This window comes from Theropithecus gelada, chromosome X (genome assembly GCF_003255815.1).
Source record: "Theropithecus gelada isolate Dixy chromosome X, Tgel_1.0, whole genome shotgun sequence".
Lineage (NCBI taxonomy): Eukaryota > Metazoa > Chordata > Mammalia > Primates > Cercopithecidae > Theropithecus > Theropithecus gelada.
In genome coordinates, this window is record NC_037689.1 from 116,058,234 (window position 1) to 116,075,096 (window position 16,863).

The window sequence follows — 16,863 nt, forward strand, 5'->3', positions numbered from 1 at the left end:
CCATGGCAAATTTGGGTATTGAATGCCTGAGACTATTGTTCTGCTAACTTCCTGCTGCTATCTTTTCTTTATCAGTTCAGATCTTTATTATTTATTTATCTGTATATTTTTCAGTTCAGACCTTTATTTCTGCTTATTTCATTAAAATGGAGAAGCAGCCCAGCTTCATAGAACACACTAGTCAAAGTCGGAATCAAATGAATGTTTAGCTAGTTGGGCATAAATGGTGGCCTACCGGCCGGGCACGGTAGCTCACGCCTGTAATCCCAGCACTATGGGAGGCCGAGGCGGGCGGATCATGAGGTCAGGAGATCGAGACCATCTTGGCTAACACAGTGAAACCCCGTCTCTACTAAAAATATTAAAAAAAAAAATTAGCCGGGCGTGGTGGCAGGTGCCTGTAGTCCCAGCTACTCGAGAGGCTGAGTCAGGAGAATGGCGTGAACCCGGGAGGCGGAGCTTGCAGTGAGCTGAGATCGCGCCACTGCACTCCAGCCTGGGCGACAGAGCGAGACTCCATCTCAAAAAAATAAATAAATAAATAATAAAATGGTGGCCTACCCCATGTGCTTATGTACATGCCAGATTTACCTGGTTTTGCTGCTTTGTGTGGTGGTCAAGAGCTGCTGAGCCCGGGCATTAAAATACCGGATAAGTAGGTCTGCAAGATACAGCAGGAGGGAAAGGTAGAGAGCTTGCATTTGAGGATAATGAATCAAATTTCATATGGCTGTTTCCATCTGTGTTCCAGGATCTGCATGTGCACAAATTCTTCCATCATTGCCAGCTGATTCAGTCAGGCTCGAAAGAAGTTCCAGGGGAGCTCATTAAATATTTAAAGGTAAATGAACAGCAGCTTTCTGCGAAAGGTTTGTTTTTCTTATCTTTCTGTTGCCACATTTTGGTGTGGGGAAAAAAAAGCAAACAGACAGTTTAAAATATTTTTGGCTGTATTTCCTCAAGAGAATACTTTCTATTATGTATTTTTCCATCATGTGGCTGTTTAGAACCAGACAGCAGAGTGGCGACATTAGGAAGAAAATGTAATAGCAACAGCGCAGCATCATATTTTTGAAACTCTCATGAAAATGTTTATTTCGGGTCCATAAATTGATTTTTCAGGGCCTTTGTCTTCCTGCTGACTGCCCAATAAAGGTGGAGGATGCTGTGGGGGAAAGGGCCAGAGGAATGGAATCACTTTGGCTTGGAATGAAATGTGAAATGGTTCTTGTGTCCACGGGTGATAGACTAAGAAAGGGGCTGGCTAACGAAAGACACATATTTTATGCATGTTGGAATATTGTGTCTTACCACATGTATAGAGGACCTAACACGTGGTTTTTTGCCTGTGTGCTAGGACTACAGTGCATGTCATAATTTGCCTGACAGTGGCTCTCTTTTTTTAATTGTTCCTTTAATAAGATAGCTATAGCAAGTCTGAGGAAATTTTATTTTAAATCACACATCTTTAGGATTTACCTTTGGACATATGCTGTTACTTAATGATATACTCAGGAACAAAAATGTTCATTTCTTTCAGAGAGGTCATATGAGATGAGATCAAATATATGGGTTCTGGAATAATAAACTGAGCTTGTATCCCACATGTCACTTACTAGCTCTGTAACTGACCATGACCAAGTTACTTCTCTGAGCCTTTGTTTCTTCATATGTCATGTGGGGATAACAATAGTGCCCATCTTGTAGGATGGTTGTGAGACTTAAATTAGATAATGGGGCTGGGCATGGTGCCTCACACCTGTAATCCCAGCACTTTGGGAGGCCGAGGCAGGGAGATTGCTTGAGCTCAGGAGTTCAAGACCAGCCTGGCCATCATGGTGAAACCCCGTGTCTGCTAAGAATACGAAAATCAGCCAGACGTGGTGGCAGGTACCTGTAATCCCAGCTTCTCAGGAGGCTGAGGCAGGAGAATCGCTTGAACCTGAGAAGGCCGGCGGAGGTTGCAGTGAGCTGAGATCGCGCCAGCCTGGGTGACGGAGCGAGATTCTGCTTTTTTGTTTGTTTGTTTGTTTGTTTAAAAAAAAAAGATTAGAGCATCTGCCAGATAGTAATCATTCATGCCACACTTATTCCTTTAGTGCTTCCTATGGGCCAGGCATCATTTTAAGCATTGGAAATTTAAGTGAAGAAAACAAATAATATCCCTATTGTCAAAGAGCTTACTTGTTGAGACAGACAGTAAACACATAAGTGAATAAATATATACGTCATCTCATATGGTAATAACTGTTATAAAGAAAACCAGCACAATGAAGGGGAGCAGAGATTTACAAGGGGTCCCTGTTTTAAAGTGGCCAGAGAAAATCTCTCTAGTAAAGGCACATTTGAACAGAGACCTAAAGGAAATGAGTGCCAGCCATGTGGATATCTCGGGGAGAGCTGGGAACAGAAAGTACAAAGGCCCCCAGGAGCTTGGCTTGATGTGTTCGGGGAACAGCAAGAATCCCAGTGTGGCTGGGACACAGAGTGATAGGACATTACCTTGGGGAGGTTGCTGGGAGCTTGTCAAGTAAGGCCTCATAAGCCATGGCGAGGAGTTTGAATTCACTCTGAGTGAGATAGGAAGCCTTATGGAGCTTTGGACAGAGGTGTGACATGATGTGACTTTGGTTTTTAAGGTGTCATTCTGCTTACCATATAGAAAACACACTGTTGGAAGAGTAGAAGGGAGACAGTCAGTAAGTGGTGGCTATATGGCTATATGTTCTTAACCATCATTAAGAAGTATTATAGGCCAGGTACAATGGCTCATGCCTGTAATCCCAGCACCTTGGGAGGCCCAGGCAGGCAGGTTGCTTGAACCCAGGAGTTCGAGACCAGCCTGATCAACATGGTGAAACCCATCTCTACAAAAAAATACAAAAATTAGCCAGGCATAGTGGCACATGTCTGTAATCCCAGCTACTTGGGAGGCTGACGTGGGAGGATGTTTGAGCCTGGGAGGTTGAGTCCCCAGTAAGCTGTGATCATGCCACTGCACTCCAGCCTGGGCCACAGAGCAAGACCCTGTCTCAAAAAAAAAAAAAAAAAAAAAAAAGGTATGATAATCATCTAACTTTTAAATCCTTTCCTCAGGTAAATGTCTAGTACGTCAATATGTATGAATGCTTTGTTAATGCTTGTTCTTCACATGGGAAAGTTTTATAAAAGTTTTGATCAAGTGGAATGGAAAAGAACATCATTTTCATATATACGGGTATTCTTAAAATGGAAAAGCGCTCGTATTTGTTTTTTTGAAGATGTGAAATTTCTGATATTTATGTGACCTACACTCTCCCTCTAGTGGCAGTCAATGAAATACCTTGTGATTTCAGAAATAGCCAAGCTCCTCTATATAACCTTAGTGCGGAAAAGGATTCTCAAGATTTTTTTTCTTCTTTCTTTCTTTTTTTGAGACAGAGTCTTGCTCTGTCGCCCAGGCTGGGGTGCAGTGGTGCAATCTCAGCTCACTGCAACCTCCGCCTCCTGGGTTAAAGTGATTCTCCTGCCTCAGCCTCCTGAGTAGCTGGGACTATAGGCGCCCGCCACCATGCCCAGCTAATTTTTTTTTTTTTTTTGTATTTTTGGTAGAGATGGGGTTTCGCCATGTTGGCCAGGCTGGTCTTGAACTCCTCACCTCAGGTAGTCTGCCCATCTGGGCCTCCTAAAGTGCTGGCATTACAGGTGTGAGCAACCACGTCCAGTCAAGGCTTTTTTTTTTGTTTTTTTTTTTAACAGATGAGGAAGCTGGGGCCCAAGTAGAGGTGACTTGCCTGTAGTCATTCAACTGGTTAGTAGCAGAACTGGGGTGAGACTATGACGAGTCCCATGTTCTTTCTACTACACCTTGCTATCTGTTGTTCCTATAAATGACATTGTTTCAAGAATTCATTTACCATCCACTTTTTGAGCTCTTCTTATATATTTAGTATTTTCCTAGTTCTTTGAGGCTTACAGAGAAGAATAATTTAGGGTTATTGTCCATAGGGGAACTTATAGTCTAACTGAAGAGACAGGACACACATAAGTTAAATGACAGTCTGTCAATAATACAATTAATAGTTCAAAGCAATATATGATGAAATGTCCAGTATGTGATACGGTGTACAAGTGCTGAGGGTTTGGTGAACTGAGGAACTACTGTAGACTAGAGGGCTCCTGTCTTTTTTTGGGGGGAAGGGGAAGACAGAGTCTCACTCTGTTGCCCAGGCTGGAGTGCAATGGTGCAAACTCAGCTCACTGCAACCTCTGCCTCCCGGGTTCAAGCTGTTCTCCTGCCTCAGCCTCCCGAGTAGCTGGGACTACAGACATGCACCACCATACCTGGCTAATTTTTGTATTTTTAGTGGAGACGGAGTTTCACCATGTTGGCCAGGCTGGTCTCGAACTCCTGAGCTCAAGTAATCCGCCTACCTCAGCCTCCCGAAGTGCTGGGATTGCAGGCCCGGCCTAGTTTATTATTTTATTCATTTATTCAGTAAGTCACCAAATATTTATTGATCGTGTAGTATGGGCCACACATTGTTCTGGATGCTATGAATTGAATGGGGAACAGTTTAGGCAGCATACCTTTTCCAGTTGTGGTAGAGAGATTATAAGCGAGTGCCATGAAGAAAAGAGCAGGTTAATGGGATCCAACATGACCGGAAGTACACTCTACATAGAGTTGTCAGGGAAGGCCTACTGGGGGAAATGGCATTTCAAGCTGAAAGGATGAGAGGAAGACAACCTTAGGGGGTAAAGCCATGTAAACACCTTACATCAGCATGTTTGAAGGACAGAAAAATAAAAGAAAAGACCATGTAGCTATAGTACAGTGTGCATTGTTGGGGGAGGATGGCAAGTGATGGGTTTGGAGGGACAGGCAGGGTATGTCGTAGGCATGGAAGCTTATGACAGCTCTTTGTTCGCAGTAGTTTGTTTTGCTTTGTTTTTAACAACAGAAAGATGGCAATGTCTAATTTGCATTTCAAAAAGAACACTCTGGCTGTCATGTTGAGAATAAATTACAGAGGACCGCTACTGGTAGCAGGGAATGCCCATCTCTCTTTTCTACCTGGCACTATTCTATTTATCATTCACCCTTTCCCATCTCTAAGGCCTTACCAGACATTCCCTACCCAGTTGCACACTCAGTGGCTTCTTTGTGAATTTTGTATATCCCATGATCATGGTATTTACTGTTGATATTGCAGTTATTTAGTTCCATGTCTTTATCCCCTGTACACTGCAAACAACTTGATGGTAGAAACCATGGCCTTTATTTGTTTGGGTTTACTTTTGTTTTTGGTGTGCTTGGCTATCGGGAGTTCATTTGTTTTCCCTTTGTCGAATGAGAAAATGAATGGTTTCCCTGAAGTGGTGATTTGTACTTGCCTTGAAAGAGTGGCCAGGATTTGGCTAAAAACTATGAACAGACACAAAGGTAGGAAAGTAAATGATATATTCAAGAACAGTGAAGAAACCAGAGATACCAGTTTGGCCTTGTAGAGAACAGTGATGATTGTTTAGGCTGAAAATGCCAGTTAGGTCTGAAATAACTTGGTCTTAATACTCTAGGCCAGGATTTCTCAATCTTGGCACTATTGACATTTTGGGGTAGAATAATTCTTTGTCCATGAGGGTCTGTGTGTGCGTTATAGGATATTTAGCAGCATTGCTAGCCTCTGACCACTAGATGTCAGTATCACCCCCTGGTTGTGACCACCAAAACCGTTTCCAGACATTGCCAAATCTGTTGGGGACAAAATGGCCCCTGGTTGAGAACCACTGTCATAGGCTATGGGGAGACATCGAAAAAATCTTGGCAGGAGGTGGTCTAATGTAACGAGTATTTGAGGAAGATTAATTTAGAAATGAGAGTTGGATGTATTGAGAGTAAAGAGAAATGGTACAGAGACCTGCTAAAGAGAAAATGATTTATACTATTTTGGTTATCGATTAGAAGGTCTTGAAGACAGATTGTGGCAAGAGTCAGGGAATCTGGGAAAGAGAACTTATGAGTTTTTTAAGTACAGAGACTTGATTTATCCACCTCTCTATTTCACTTAGCACTACACATTGAATTGATATAGAAAGATGCTCAGCGAGGTTTGTTTCCTTTTTTTGGTTGACTGGTTGAGTGAGTGAATGTGGAGAGGAGGGAAGAAAGAAGAAAGAAATTGAACAACTTTTACTATTTGTATAATTTCTCTGTATATATGATCACGTTTCTTCTTTTTGATGTTCGTAGCGCACTTATCATTGGAGACAGAGTGTTAGCACTTTGAAGGAAATGTATTATAAGATTCTTAGACTGCAAAAGTGCTTCCGTTTTGTAGTGGTAATGGTGTACAGCCAATTACATATAGAACCACTCTTTATTGAATTCCACTTAACTTGTCACCAGATTAACTGATGCCCACCTTCCCCTGCAAAAGATACAGAATGCCTGGGGGTTAGTAGATGCATCTCTAGTATCATCTCCAAACATGTCTGTTCCCCCGCACTGCCCCAGGCAATTGAGTGTTGGTTTACCAGGAGTCAGTTGTCAATTTTCCAAAAACTGTTTATCCAAATTATACTTATTACCTTTAGTATTTAACATGAAATAAAATCTGAGTGCCAAATAGAGGTGTGGATTAATTAACAAAAAGCCCCCTAGCCCATGGAAAGCTCACTTTTAATTGAACTTATACGCTAGTCAATGTATTTCTCATTACTTAATTTTTTTGTTGTTTCACATGTGCAAATTTTATCATATTTCTGTTTGTTTTCATAACTAATAATGACTTAATTTTAGTGTTTGCATGCCATGGAGATCCAAGTCATGATACAGTTTCTGCCTGTAATTCTTATGCAACTCTTCCGAGTTCTCACAAATATGACTCATGAAGATGACGTTCCTATCAACTGCACCATGTGAGTTTCGGTGTTATAATACCAAGATGCTGTTTGAAATCTTTCTTATCTTTTAATAGAGGTATTCATTACTAGAAACTTCCCTCTTAGAACTGCTGTTGCTGCATTCCATAGGTTTTGGTATGTTGTGTTTTCATTGTCATTTGTCTCAAGATATTATACATTTTCCCTTTTCTTTTTTGACTCAGGAACATGTTTAATTTCCACCTATTTTGAATTTTCCACGGTTTCTCCTGTGATTGATTTCTAGTTTCATTCCATTGTGGTTGGAAACAACATTTGATATGATTTCAGTCTTCTTAAAATTCTTAATGCTTGGTGTGTGGCCTAACATATATGGTCTAGCCTAGAGACGATTCTGTGTGTTCATGAAAAGAATGGATATTCTGTTGCTGTTGGATGGAATGTTCTGTATATGTCTGTTAGGTCTATTTGGTCTAAGTGTAGTTCAAGTCCAGTATTTCCTTATTACTTTTCTGTCTGGTTGATCTGTCCATTGTTGAAAGTGGGATATTGAAGTCCTCTATTTTTATATTGCAATATATTTCTCCTTTCACGTTCATTAATATTTGCTTTATGTATTTAAAAAGATAAATATCTAAGTTCCAATTGAACTTTCTCCAATTATGTAAATGTTCTACACTTGTGTTGTTCAGTATAGCAGCCACCAGCCACATGTGGCTATTGAGCACTTCAGCTGGGGCTGGTTCAGCTGAGGAACAGAATTTTTTTTTTTTTTTTGAGATGGAATTTCGCTCTTGTTGCCCCAGCTGTAGTACAATGGAGCAATCTCGGCTCACTGCAGCCTTTGCCTCCTGGGTTCAAGCGATTCTTCTGCCTCAGCTTCCCGAGTAGCTGGAATTACAGGCGCCTGCCACCATGCCCGGCTAATTTTGTATTTTTAGTAGAGATGGGGGTTTCACCGTGTTGGCCAGGCTGGTCTCAAACTCCTGATCTCAGGCGATCCACCCGCCTCGGCCTCCCAAAGTGCTGGGATTACAGGTGTGAGCCACTGCGCCCTGCAGGAACCGAATTTTTAATTGTGTTTAATTTTAATTTTAATCAATTTAAATAGACACAGGTGACTAGGGATGTATATTTAACAGAATGTGGCCCTAAGCCATCAATTTTTACTTGAAAGAATAAGGAAGTATTATTTTTATATGAAAACAAACAAGGATGTATTGTAGAGTAGAATGCACAATGCACCTGAATTTTCAAATCAAAACAGGATACTTAAATTGTGGGCTGAGTGCTGGAAGTTTCTTGCTTTGCTGCCTCTGCTGTTGCCACAACCTCTTCCACCAGACCTCACACCACAGCCACACACCGTTTGCGTGCATTGCTGCTGTTGGGGATAGTGTGGTTGAAAATGGAAGAAACTTTAGGCCAGTGGTTTTCAAAACATGGTTCCCATACCAGTAGCATCAGTATCACCTGGGAATTTAGTAAAATTGTTAATCATTGAGCTTCACTCCAGACCTACAAAATGAGAAACTCTGGGAGAAGGGCTGAGCAATGGAGTCAAAGGACCCACCACGTGCTTCTTATATGTGCTGAACTTTGAAGACACTGCTAGTCTCTTACCCCAATTATAGTTCATATCATTACACCTGCCCCAGCTCTCCCTTTTCCCCCTGTCTGTTGACATGCCTTTCATTGCCTTTCTCTCCCTTTCTTTCCTTCTTTCTTTCTTTCTTTCTTTCTTTCTTTCTTTCTTTCTTTCTTTCTCTTTCTTTCTTTCTTTCTTTTTCTTTCTTTCTGTCTTTCTTTTCTTTTCTTTCTTTCTGTCTTTCTTTTCTTTTCTTTCTTTCTGTCTGTCTGTCTTTCTCTCTCTCTCCTTTTTTTTTTTTTTTTTTAAGGTGGAGTCTCGCTCTGTCACTCAGGCTGGAGTACTGTGGTGCAATCTTGGCTCACTGCCACCTCTGCCTCCCGGATTCAAGCGATTCTCCTACCTCAGCCTCCCAAGTACCTGGGATTACAGGTGCCCGCCACCACACCCAGCTAATTTTTGTATTTTTAGTAGAGGCGGGGTTTCACTGTGTTGGCCAGGCTGATCTCAAACTCCTGACCTCATGATCCACCCGCCTTGGCCACCCAAAGTGCTGGGATTACAAGCATGAGCCACCGTGCCCGGCCTTCATTGTGTCTTTCTATTCTCTTCCTTTTATTCTCACTAGAGGGTATCTCCATATTTATCTAATTTGAAGTCTTTTACTGCATAGTAGCTACCACCATGCTTCAGGCACATACAGAGATTTAGAAACAGACGTCACATCTGGGTTGTCAAATTAAATATCCTTCTTTTGAACTAGGAAATATATTTTATAAGACCCGAGCATGATAGATGCTGAAATCTTTCAGACACCTAAACTATCACCATTGTATTTAATGCAGTCATCTCACTTTTAATTATTTAGGCAGTGTTAGATGTTTTGGGGGCTACACATGACAATCTTAAGAATCAAAATATGGTAATTCATTATAGTATGACATGCTGACTCTTGTGAATGTCGTTTCAGGGTTCTCTTACATATTGTATCAAAGTGCCACGAAGAAGGCTTGGATAGTTATTTAAGATCATTCATAAAGGTTTGTGGAGTAAAGTTTCTTTCTGAGCAATTTGTTTTATGTGACAGTTTTGTCTTACAGTTCATTTTTTTGTTTGTTTATTTGTAGTATAGCTTCCGACCTGAAAAACCGAGTGCTCCTCAGGCCCAGCTGATACATGAAACCCTGGCTACTACGATGATAGCTATATTGAAACAGTCTGCAGATTTTTTATCAATAAACAAATTGCTAAAGGTGCGAACACAGGACACAACAAGGAACGAAAGCAGCCATAGACACACTTTTTTTTGATACCCTCCCGTTTCGCTTCTAGTCTTTCATCAGTTTCACATGTGACCCGTCCTCTCCCCACCACTTTGCCCATGCATCCTTTTCCTGAAGTTCTCCACAGAACCTTCTTCACCCCAGCTACCCACCCCCTGCCCTCATTTAAATGTGTAAAAGAAAGACTTTTGGATCAGATAGACCTGAGTTAGAATCCTGTATCCGTCACAAAATAGTTTTGTGACCTGGGGCCAGTTATTTAGCATTTCTGAGCCTCCAAATCCTCATTGCTAAAATATAAGTAAAGCATTCAACACATGGTTCCTGGCACATCGTAGGCACTCAAGAAATTATAGCTGTTATTATTGTCATTATTTTTATTACTTCTTTTATTAATGGTAGAATTTCGAGTATCTTGGAGTATATCTGATTGAGACTTCTCTCTACTCTTCAAATTATATGACGTAGGCAAACATCTAGGCTACTTAGGCTGCACAAATGTCACATCAAGGGCAGGGTTGGAGCCCAAGCTAGGTGCAGGTGGTAATAAGATTCATTGAGCATTTAAAAGCGGTAACAAGATAAACTAGAAGTTAGTTTGCTCTTAATATCACGTGTGGGCAATTAGAAACAATGGTGGGGATAAAATACTCCCCAGTGGGACAAAGGTTCCCATCCTTCCTTTGTATATTACCAGTCAACCCTGAAGTACAATAGTACCTTTTTGCTAAAACCATTTGCAGATATTCTGTGAGACTTTGATAGTGACTTGGGATCACTTGAAAATGTTAGTAAAATTCAAAGACAAGACCCATATTGATTTGTCAAACTTTGCTAAGCTTCAAAGATTTGGTAACAGTTAAAGATTTTCTTTTCTTTTTTTTTTTTTTTTAGTACTCATGGTTTTTCTTTGAAATAATTGCAAAGTCGATGGCCACATACTTGTTGGAAGAGAATAAGATTAAGGTAAGTAAATTAAGGTAAAGAATAACTTTCAGTTGGCAAATGATAATTGTATATATAAGAATAATATTTGATGTAGACAAAAAAAGCTAATCTTACTCTCAGATAGCCATGCCATGCAAATCCTGTTTTATATTTAAAGGCTCTGAGTGCTTAGCTTTTTCAATGTTGCTTACAAAAACAATGGATGTATTGCGTAAATCTGAGGTCTTGCAGTTGATATGTTCTCACCATCTATTCTGCAGAGACTTTTCCACATAGATTCTTTCCTATAATCATTTGCCATGTACAACTCATTACCTTTGAATCTTTGCCTTTGTCTTATGGCTTAAAAATGTCTCTTGAGAAGACTCATTGGGTTAAATCAGACATAGCATTTGCCAATGCACGTGCAGTGTTACAAACACTTTATGCACTAGATATGATCCCGGAATGTGATGTATGCAATTTGTTGTAATTTTTAATTGTTTGAAAGGTAAAACAATTTTTCTTATTCATAGGAATCATAAAGCTAAGACTTGTGAAGTACAAAATATTTACCTTATACTTAATTATTTTTTATCAGAATTTATATAATACGTTTACTGAAATTGAAGTGCATGCATACTTTGTGTGTCAGGAAAAAAGTGGAATGAAAACTGGGATTTGTCTGTAACTCAGAAGCATGATATTCCAAAGTTGGGGCAGAACAACCCATTCTTGCTGATAACCTCAGTCAGGTAGATTATTAGAGATCCAGAGAGTTCCTGTAATTATAGAGAGTCAAGTACATCTTGAACTAGTGATGTCATTTTTAGGTTGGGAGAACAATTGTACATCAGTTTTAAGATATATTTATTTGTAGAATGTGTTTGAAAGTAAAAATGGCAACTTAGACCTTTCGGAAGTCTGACTTTTTTTCTGTGCCTATTTCATTTCAGCTTCCCCGAGGCCAGAGATTTCCCGAGACATATCATCATGTCTTACATTCACTGCTTCTTGCAATAATTCCCCATGTGACTATTCGGTATGCGGAGATTCCCGAAGAGTCCAGAAATGTGAACTATAGTTTGGCTAGCTTCCTGAAGGTGAGTTAAAGGCAGCTGGAATGTGGTAAGAAACTCCTCTTCATTGACAGGAAGCCCAAGAAAAAAATTAAGCACCTTCTAGAGACTCAGCTAGGTCTTCATAAGACTACTGGAAAACTTAGGTTGCTTACAAACGTTGGCTATTGTGAACAGTGCTGCAACAAACATGGGAGTGCAGATATCTCTTTGATCTACTGATTTTCTTCCTTTTGGGTATATACCTAAGAGTAGAATGTTGGATCGTATGGTAGCTGTATTTTCAGTTATTTGAGAAACCTCCATAGAAGACATTGGCATTGGCTTGTGTTCTATGTGGCGATTCAAAAATGTGAGAGGCCGGCCGGGCACAGTAGTTCACACCTGTAATCCCAGCACTTTGGGAGGCTGAGGTGGGCGGATCACATGAGGTCAGGGGTTCGAGACCAGCCTGGCCAACATGGTGAAACCCCGTCTCTACCAAAAATACAAAAATTAGCTGGGTGTGGTGGCAGGCGCCACTAGCTACTTGGGAGGCTGAGGCAGGAGAATCCCTTGAACCCGGGAGGTAGAGGGTGCAGTGAGCCGAGATCACACCACTGCACTCCAGCCTGGGCAATAGAGTGAGACTCCGTCTCAAAACAAAACAAGAAAAGATGTGAGAAGCTATCTTAGTAGTCAAATTTAACTGTATATACAAGATAAAGGTGATAACAGTCATACCAGAAATACAAACAAATCTGTTCTTGATAGTGGTTGTACTAATTTACATTCCCACCAATAGGGTAGGAAGGTTCCCTTTTCTCCACATCCTCACCAACACTTGTTATTGCCTCTTTTGGATAAAAGCCGTATCTTTTAGCTTAACTGATCACAGCAAATTTGTCCCCATCCCCCATTGAAATGACGAATTGATTAAATCAGAGGACACATACAGGTGGCCTAGTCAGAAGACAAGTGTTGCTTGTTGCACACAGTGTTTTTAAACATAGTTTAAATGCTTATTTAAATGGGAGCACATACTTTCTGAAATGTAGAACATTAGCTTCTTCCATGGAGTTTAAACTTGAAGTTTACTATGTAAAGGGAACAGAACAGTTTTGGTTTAGTAGCAGCATTTACTTAATTCAAGTCAGCAAACATTGGCTTGTCTTTTTTTTTTTTTTGAGACTGAGTCTTGCTCTGTCGCCCAGGCTGGAGTGCAGTGGCATGATCTCAGCTCACTTCAAGCTCCGCCTCCCGGGATCACACCATCCTCCTGCCTCAGCCTCCCGAGTAGCTGGGACTACTGGTGCCCGCCACCATGCCCAGCTAATTTTTTGTATTTTTTAGTAGAGATAGGGTTTCACCGTGTTAGCCAGGATGGTCTCGACCTCCTGACCTCGTGATCCGCCCACCTCAGCCTCCCAAAGTGCTGGAATTACAGGCGTGAGCCACTGCGCCTGGCCCATTGGCTTGTCTTCTGTGTGGCAATTCAAAGATGTGAGAGGCCGTGTTAGTGGTCAAATTTGAATATATATGCAAGATAAAGGTGATAACAGTAACACCAGAAATACAGACAAAATACTATAGAAAAACTAGAAAGGGAGAGAGAGATTATGACCAGGCAGCATGAAACAAGTAGCATAGTGCGGAGTTCCCCAGGACAAGAGTTGAGCATGTTGCAGTTAGAGGGTCCCTGAGCAAAGATGAAATTTACATGTTCAAAAATTATTTAGGGATGAGTGAAAACTCATTGTGTGATGAGTTTAGGAAGTATGAAGAAAGAGCTGGAAAGGCCATCTGGTGCCAATAACAGAAGGCCTTAAATGTCAGGTTAAGGAATTTGGACTTTGATTCATATGCAATGGAGCAACACCAAATACTTCGGAGGATACTTTTCTTGCTGTTATGATAGATGAAGTGAGGAAGAGACCCGAGCCGAGTCAGGGCAACTGATTAGAAAACCAGTTGTCCGCCTGGCACAATCCACTTATCTTTTAGGCTCAGCTCTTCCCTGGCCTTTCCATGCAGTGTTGATCACCCCTTCTGTTGTTCATCTGTCTTCTACATAGTTCTATGGCACTTCTTATTGTACACTATGTTTTCATTATATGATTGTCTTCACTATTAGACATGATTATGGACCATGCCTTATTCCACTTTGTATTTCTCTAGAATGTAATACATTGTCTCAAACATAGTAGATCCTCTAAATGTTTGTTGGATGCTGGAATAAATAAATATGAGCCTAACTCAGTAATCCAGATGACAGGTGATGAGGGTCTGACCCTGGGCAGTGGCAGCAGAAGTGGAAAGGAGAGTATGAGATGCAAGACGCAGGTAGCTGGTTAATCAAATATTGAATTATTTGGATTTCACAGAAATATTGTAGGCACTATGAAGGATATAAAGGAAAAGATCATTCTTATTGTCCAATCTAGGTGAGATGACAGGAAAATAGTAAAATACAAGCTAATACTGAATAAAGTGTTTGAAGGGATCCATGGACCAATGTAGTTAAGGAGGATGGGATTTCATGAGAACCTTAAAGAATGAACAAGATCAGATAGAAGTAGCGATAGACTTGCTAGGTGTGGCATGAATCAAAGACCTAGAGGTGGGAATACACAGTGCATCTCGAGGGGATAATAAGTGAATGATGGCTGAGCATGCTGGTGCCCGCCTTAGTCCCAGCTACTTGGGAGACTGAGGCAGGAGGATTCTTTGAGGCTGTAGTGCGCTATGACTGTGCTACTACACTCCAGCCTGTGTGACAGAGCAAGACTCTGCCTGTCTCTCTTTCTCTCTGTGTTTTTTTTTTTTTTTTTTTTTTTATGTTTTGAGACAGAGTCAAAGGAAGTCAATGAGATCTGTTGGCAAATGAAGCTGGACAAGTAAGTTGGGACAAGATTGTGAGTGTTCTTGAATGCCAAGCTAAGGAGTTTGAAATTATATTAGAGACGATAGGGAACTATTGGAAGCTTTGGGGCAGGAAAATGACACGATTAGGGCTGGGACTTAGAGGTTAATCTGGAAGCAGATGGATGGAGACATGAGAGACATGAAGACTGAGGAGGTTAACTACAGTTTTTCAGTTGCAAGGTACTGAGAGCCTTAACTAGGAGAATGACAGCAGGCAAATATGAATAACTTAGGGCTGTCACAGAGAAGGGAGGTTTTACGCCTTGACTTCACTGAACACAAAAACCCTTTTGGTCTGAATTATTAATATTTACATAGGCAAGTCTCACTTTCATCAGCTAACAGACTACCTTACACTTCCCTTCGGAAGTGGGAGTTGACCAAAATGAGGTCAACTCACTTGGGCTTTGGGAGTTGACCAAAATGAGGAAGTGTAGCTGAATAGATTACAGATATGTATGTGTGTCTGTGTATGTATGTGTGTATATGTATAGATAAATGTGTATTTGTGTGTGTGGCTATATATACATCTTATTCTGAAAACTGTATAATTGAGGCCCTTCAGTCCCGATTCCAGTGATGCCACTTGCCCTTTATCTTTTTCTTTAAGGTCACCTGAAGCTCAGACAGTTATCTATAAAAACAAAAATGTCTTTCTTTTTGTGTGGAACCAATTTTGAATTTTTCAAACTTTACATTTTTTAAATTTAGACTTTTAGAATTGTGTAACTAACCCTTAGTTTTGTTTTGGTTCCTACAGCGCTGTTTGACACTAATGGATAGAGGATTTATTTTCAATTTAATAAATGACTATATATCTGGATTCAGTCCCAAAGATCCTAAGGTAAGTTATGAGGACATGATCGTAGTGGATGTCAGACATCTGAGCATAAGACCAAAAGTGACATTTATTCTCTTCTAGGGGATTAGGAACTGCTGTTTTTATTTAGGTACTTGGAGTATAGACATACTTAAAAGCAAGGAATACTGGACTGTGTTTTGGGGTCCCCAGGACCCCCCATATGTTCAATAGCTCATTCTAAGGATTCACAGACTCAACATATAGCTGTATTGATGGCTAAGATTCATGAGCGTGATATGATGAGGATACTCAGCTGAATCGGGAAAGGAAAAGACATCAAATGGGGTGGGTAGCAATCCACACGCAGCCTTTCTGAACTCTTTCCCTCCTGTGAAGGGTCTCACAGAGCACAGCCTCCTTCTAGCAGTGAAAATGCACTTGTAAGTGTGCAATATTCCTGTTCAAGGAAGGCCTGTTTAAAACTCAGAGTTGAGGGGTTTTATTGAGGGCTGATTATGTGTTGGAGGCTGGTCAAAATTCCAGACTCTCAGAAAGGAAAGCAAAGCAGGTGTTCACTATAAATCACATTGTTTGTACAAACAGTCTAAGCAGGCTGACACAGAAGGCGCAACTTATCATGTAGGGAACGTTTCAAAATTTCATTTTTTAGATGCCAGCCAACAAGCAGGCCTTTTAAAGGATAGCAGTCTTGGACCTGCTATGTTAACTCTTTCCTGCACAGGTCGCATCTCAAGGTATGCTTAGAATACTAAGCACTTCTGTTGTGAAAAATAATGCGCTGTATTAAATTCTTAAAATAGCAAATGCCTACTAAATATGAGCTAATGTATCATTTCTCTCCATTTAGGTTCTGGCTGAATACAAGTTTGAATTTCTGCAAACAATTTGCAATCACGAACATTACATTCCTCTGAACTTGCCAATGGCATTTGCAAAACCTAAACTGCAGCGGGTTCAAGGCATGTATTTGCATTTTCCATCATTTGAGTTTGTTTTTTTCCATGTTTTGCTAGCGCTAGTGTAGTATAATGTTTTCTAGTTGAACTAGTCAACTTGAAGGTAAATTCAGAATTGTTACTATCTGAAGTCCTTTAATGTTTTTCTGCATTTCCTTCATAATATCAGTAATAATATTCATAGTGTGAAGAAATCAGGTGTGTTAATAGATTGCTTCTTAAACACAGATGTCAGATACTAGTGAAATTACTTTCTGTAGTAGTGTTTGGGATCTTATATAAGACTAAATTAAGAAAAAGACATGTAAATGCATTTCTCCTCAAAGCATCAAAAAATGTAAAGGTAGAGTAAAACAGTAACATGTTTGTGCTAAATTTATGAAATGCCTTCAGTTATCTCCATTGCTAGTTTTATTGAATGCTTTGTTGTATAGCACTA

At 40.4% G+C, this 16,863-nt stretch overlaps 1 protein-coding gene across 2 annotated transcripts in view; it reads left to right on the top strand.

Annotated features, from left to right (window-relative positions):
• The window catches only part of DOCK11 (dedicator of cytokinesis 11), a 188,719-nt gene that overhangs the window by 102,878 nt on the left and 68,978 nt on the right, over nucleotides 1-16,863 (top strand). For both annotated transcript variants that reach the window (XM_025373267.1, XM_025373266.1), the window contains exons 23-30: nucleotides 752-841; nucleotides 6,782-6,900; nucleotides 9,423-9,492; nucleotides 9,580-9,705; nucleotides 10,630-10,701; nucleotides 11,619-11,765; nucleotides 15,406-15,489; nucleotides 16,316-16,427. In XM_025373267.1, the coding sequence (XP_025229052.1) occupies nucleotides 752-841; nucleotides 6,782-6,900; nucleotides 9,423-9,492; nucleotides 9,580-9,705; nucleotides 10,630-10,701; nucleotides 11,619-11,765; nucleotides 15,406-15,489; nucleotides 16,316-16,427 (820 nt within the window). The remainder of the gene's footprint in view (nucleotides 1-751; nucleotides 842-6,781; nucleotides 6,901-9,422; nucleotides 9,493-9,579; nucleotides 9,706-10,629; nucleotides 10,702-11,618; nucleotides 11,766-15,405; nucleotides 15,490-16,315; nucleotides 16,428-16,863) is intronic.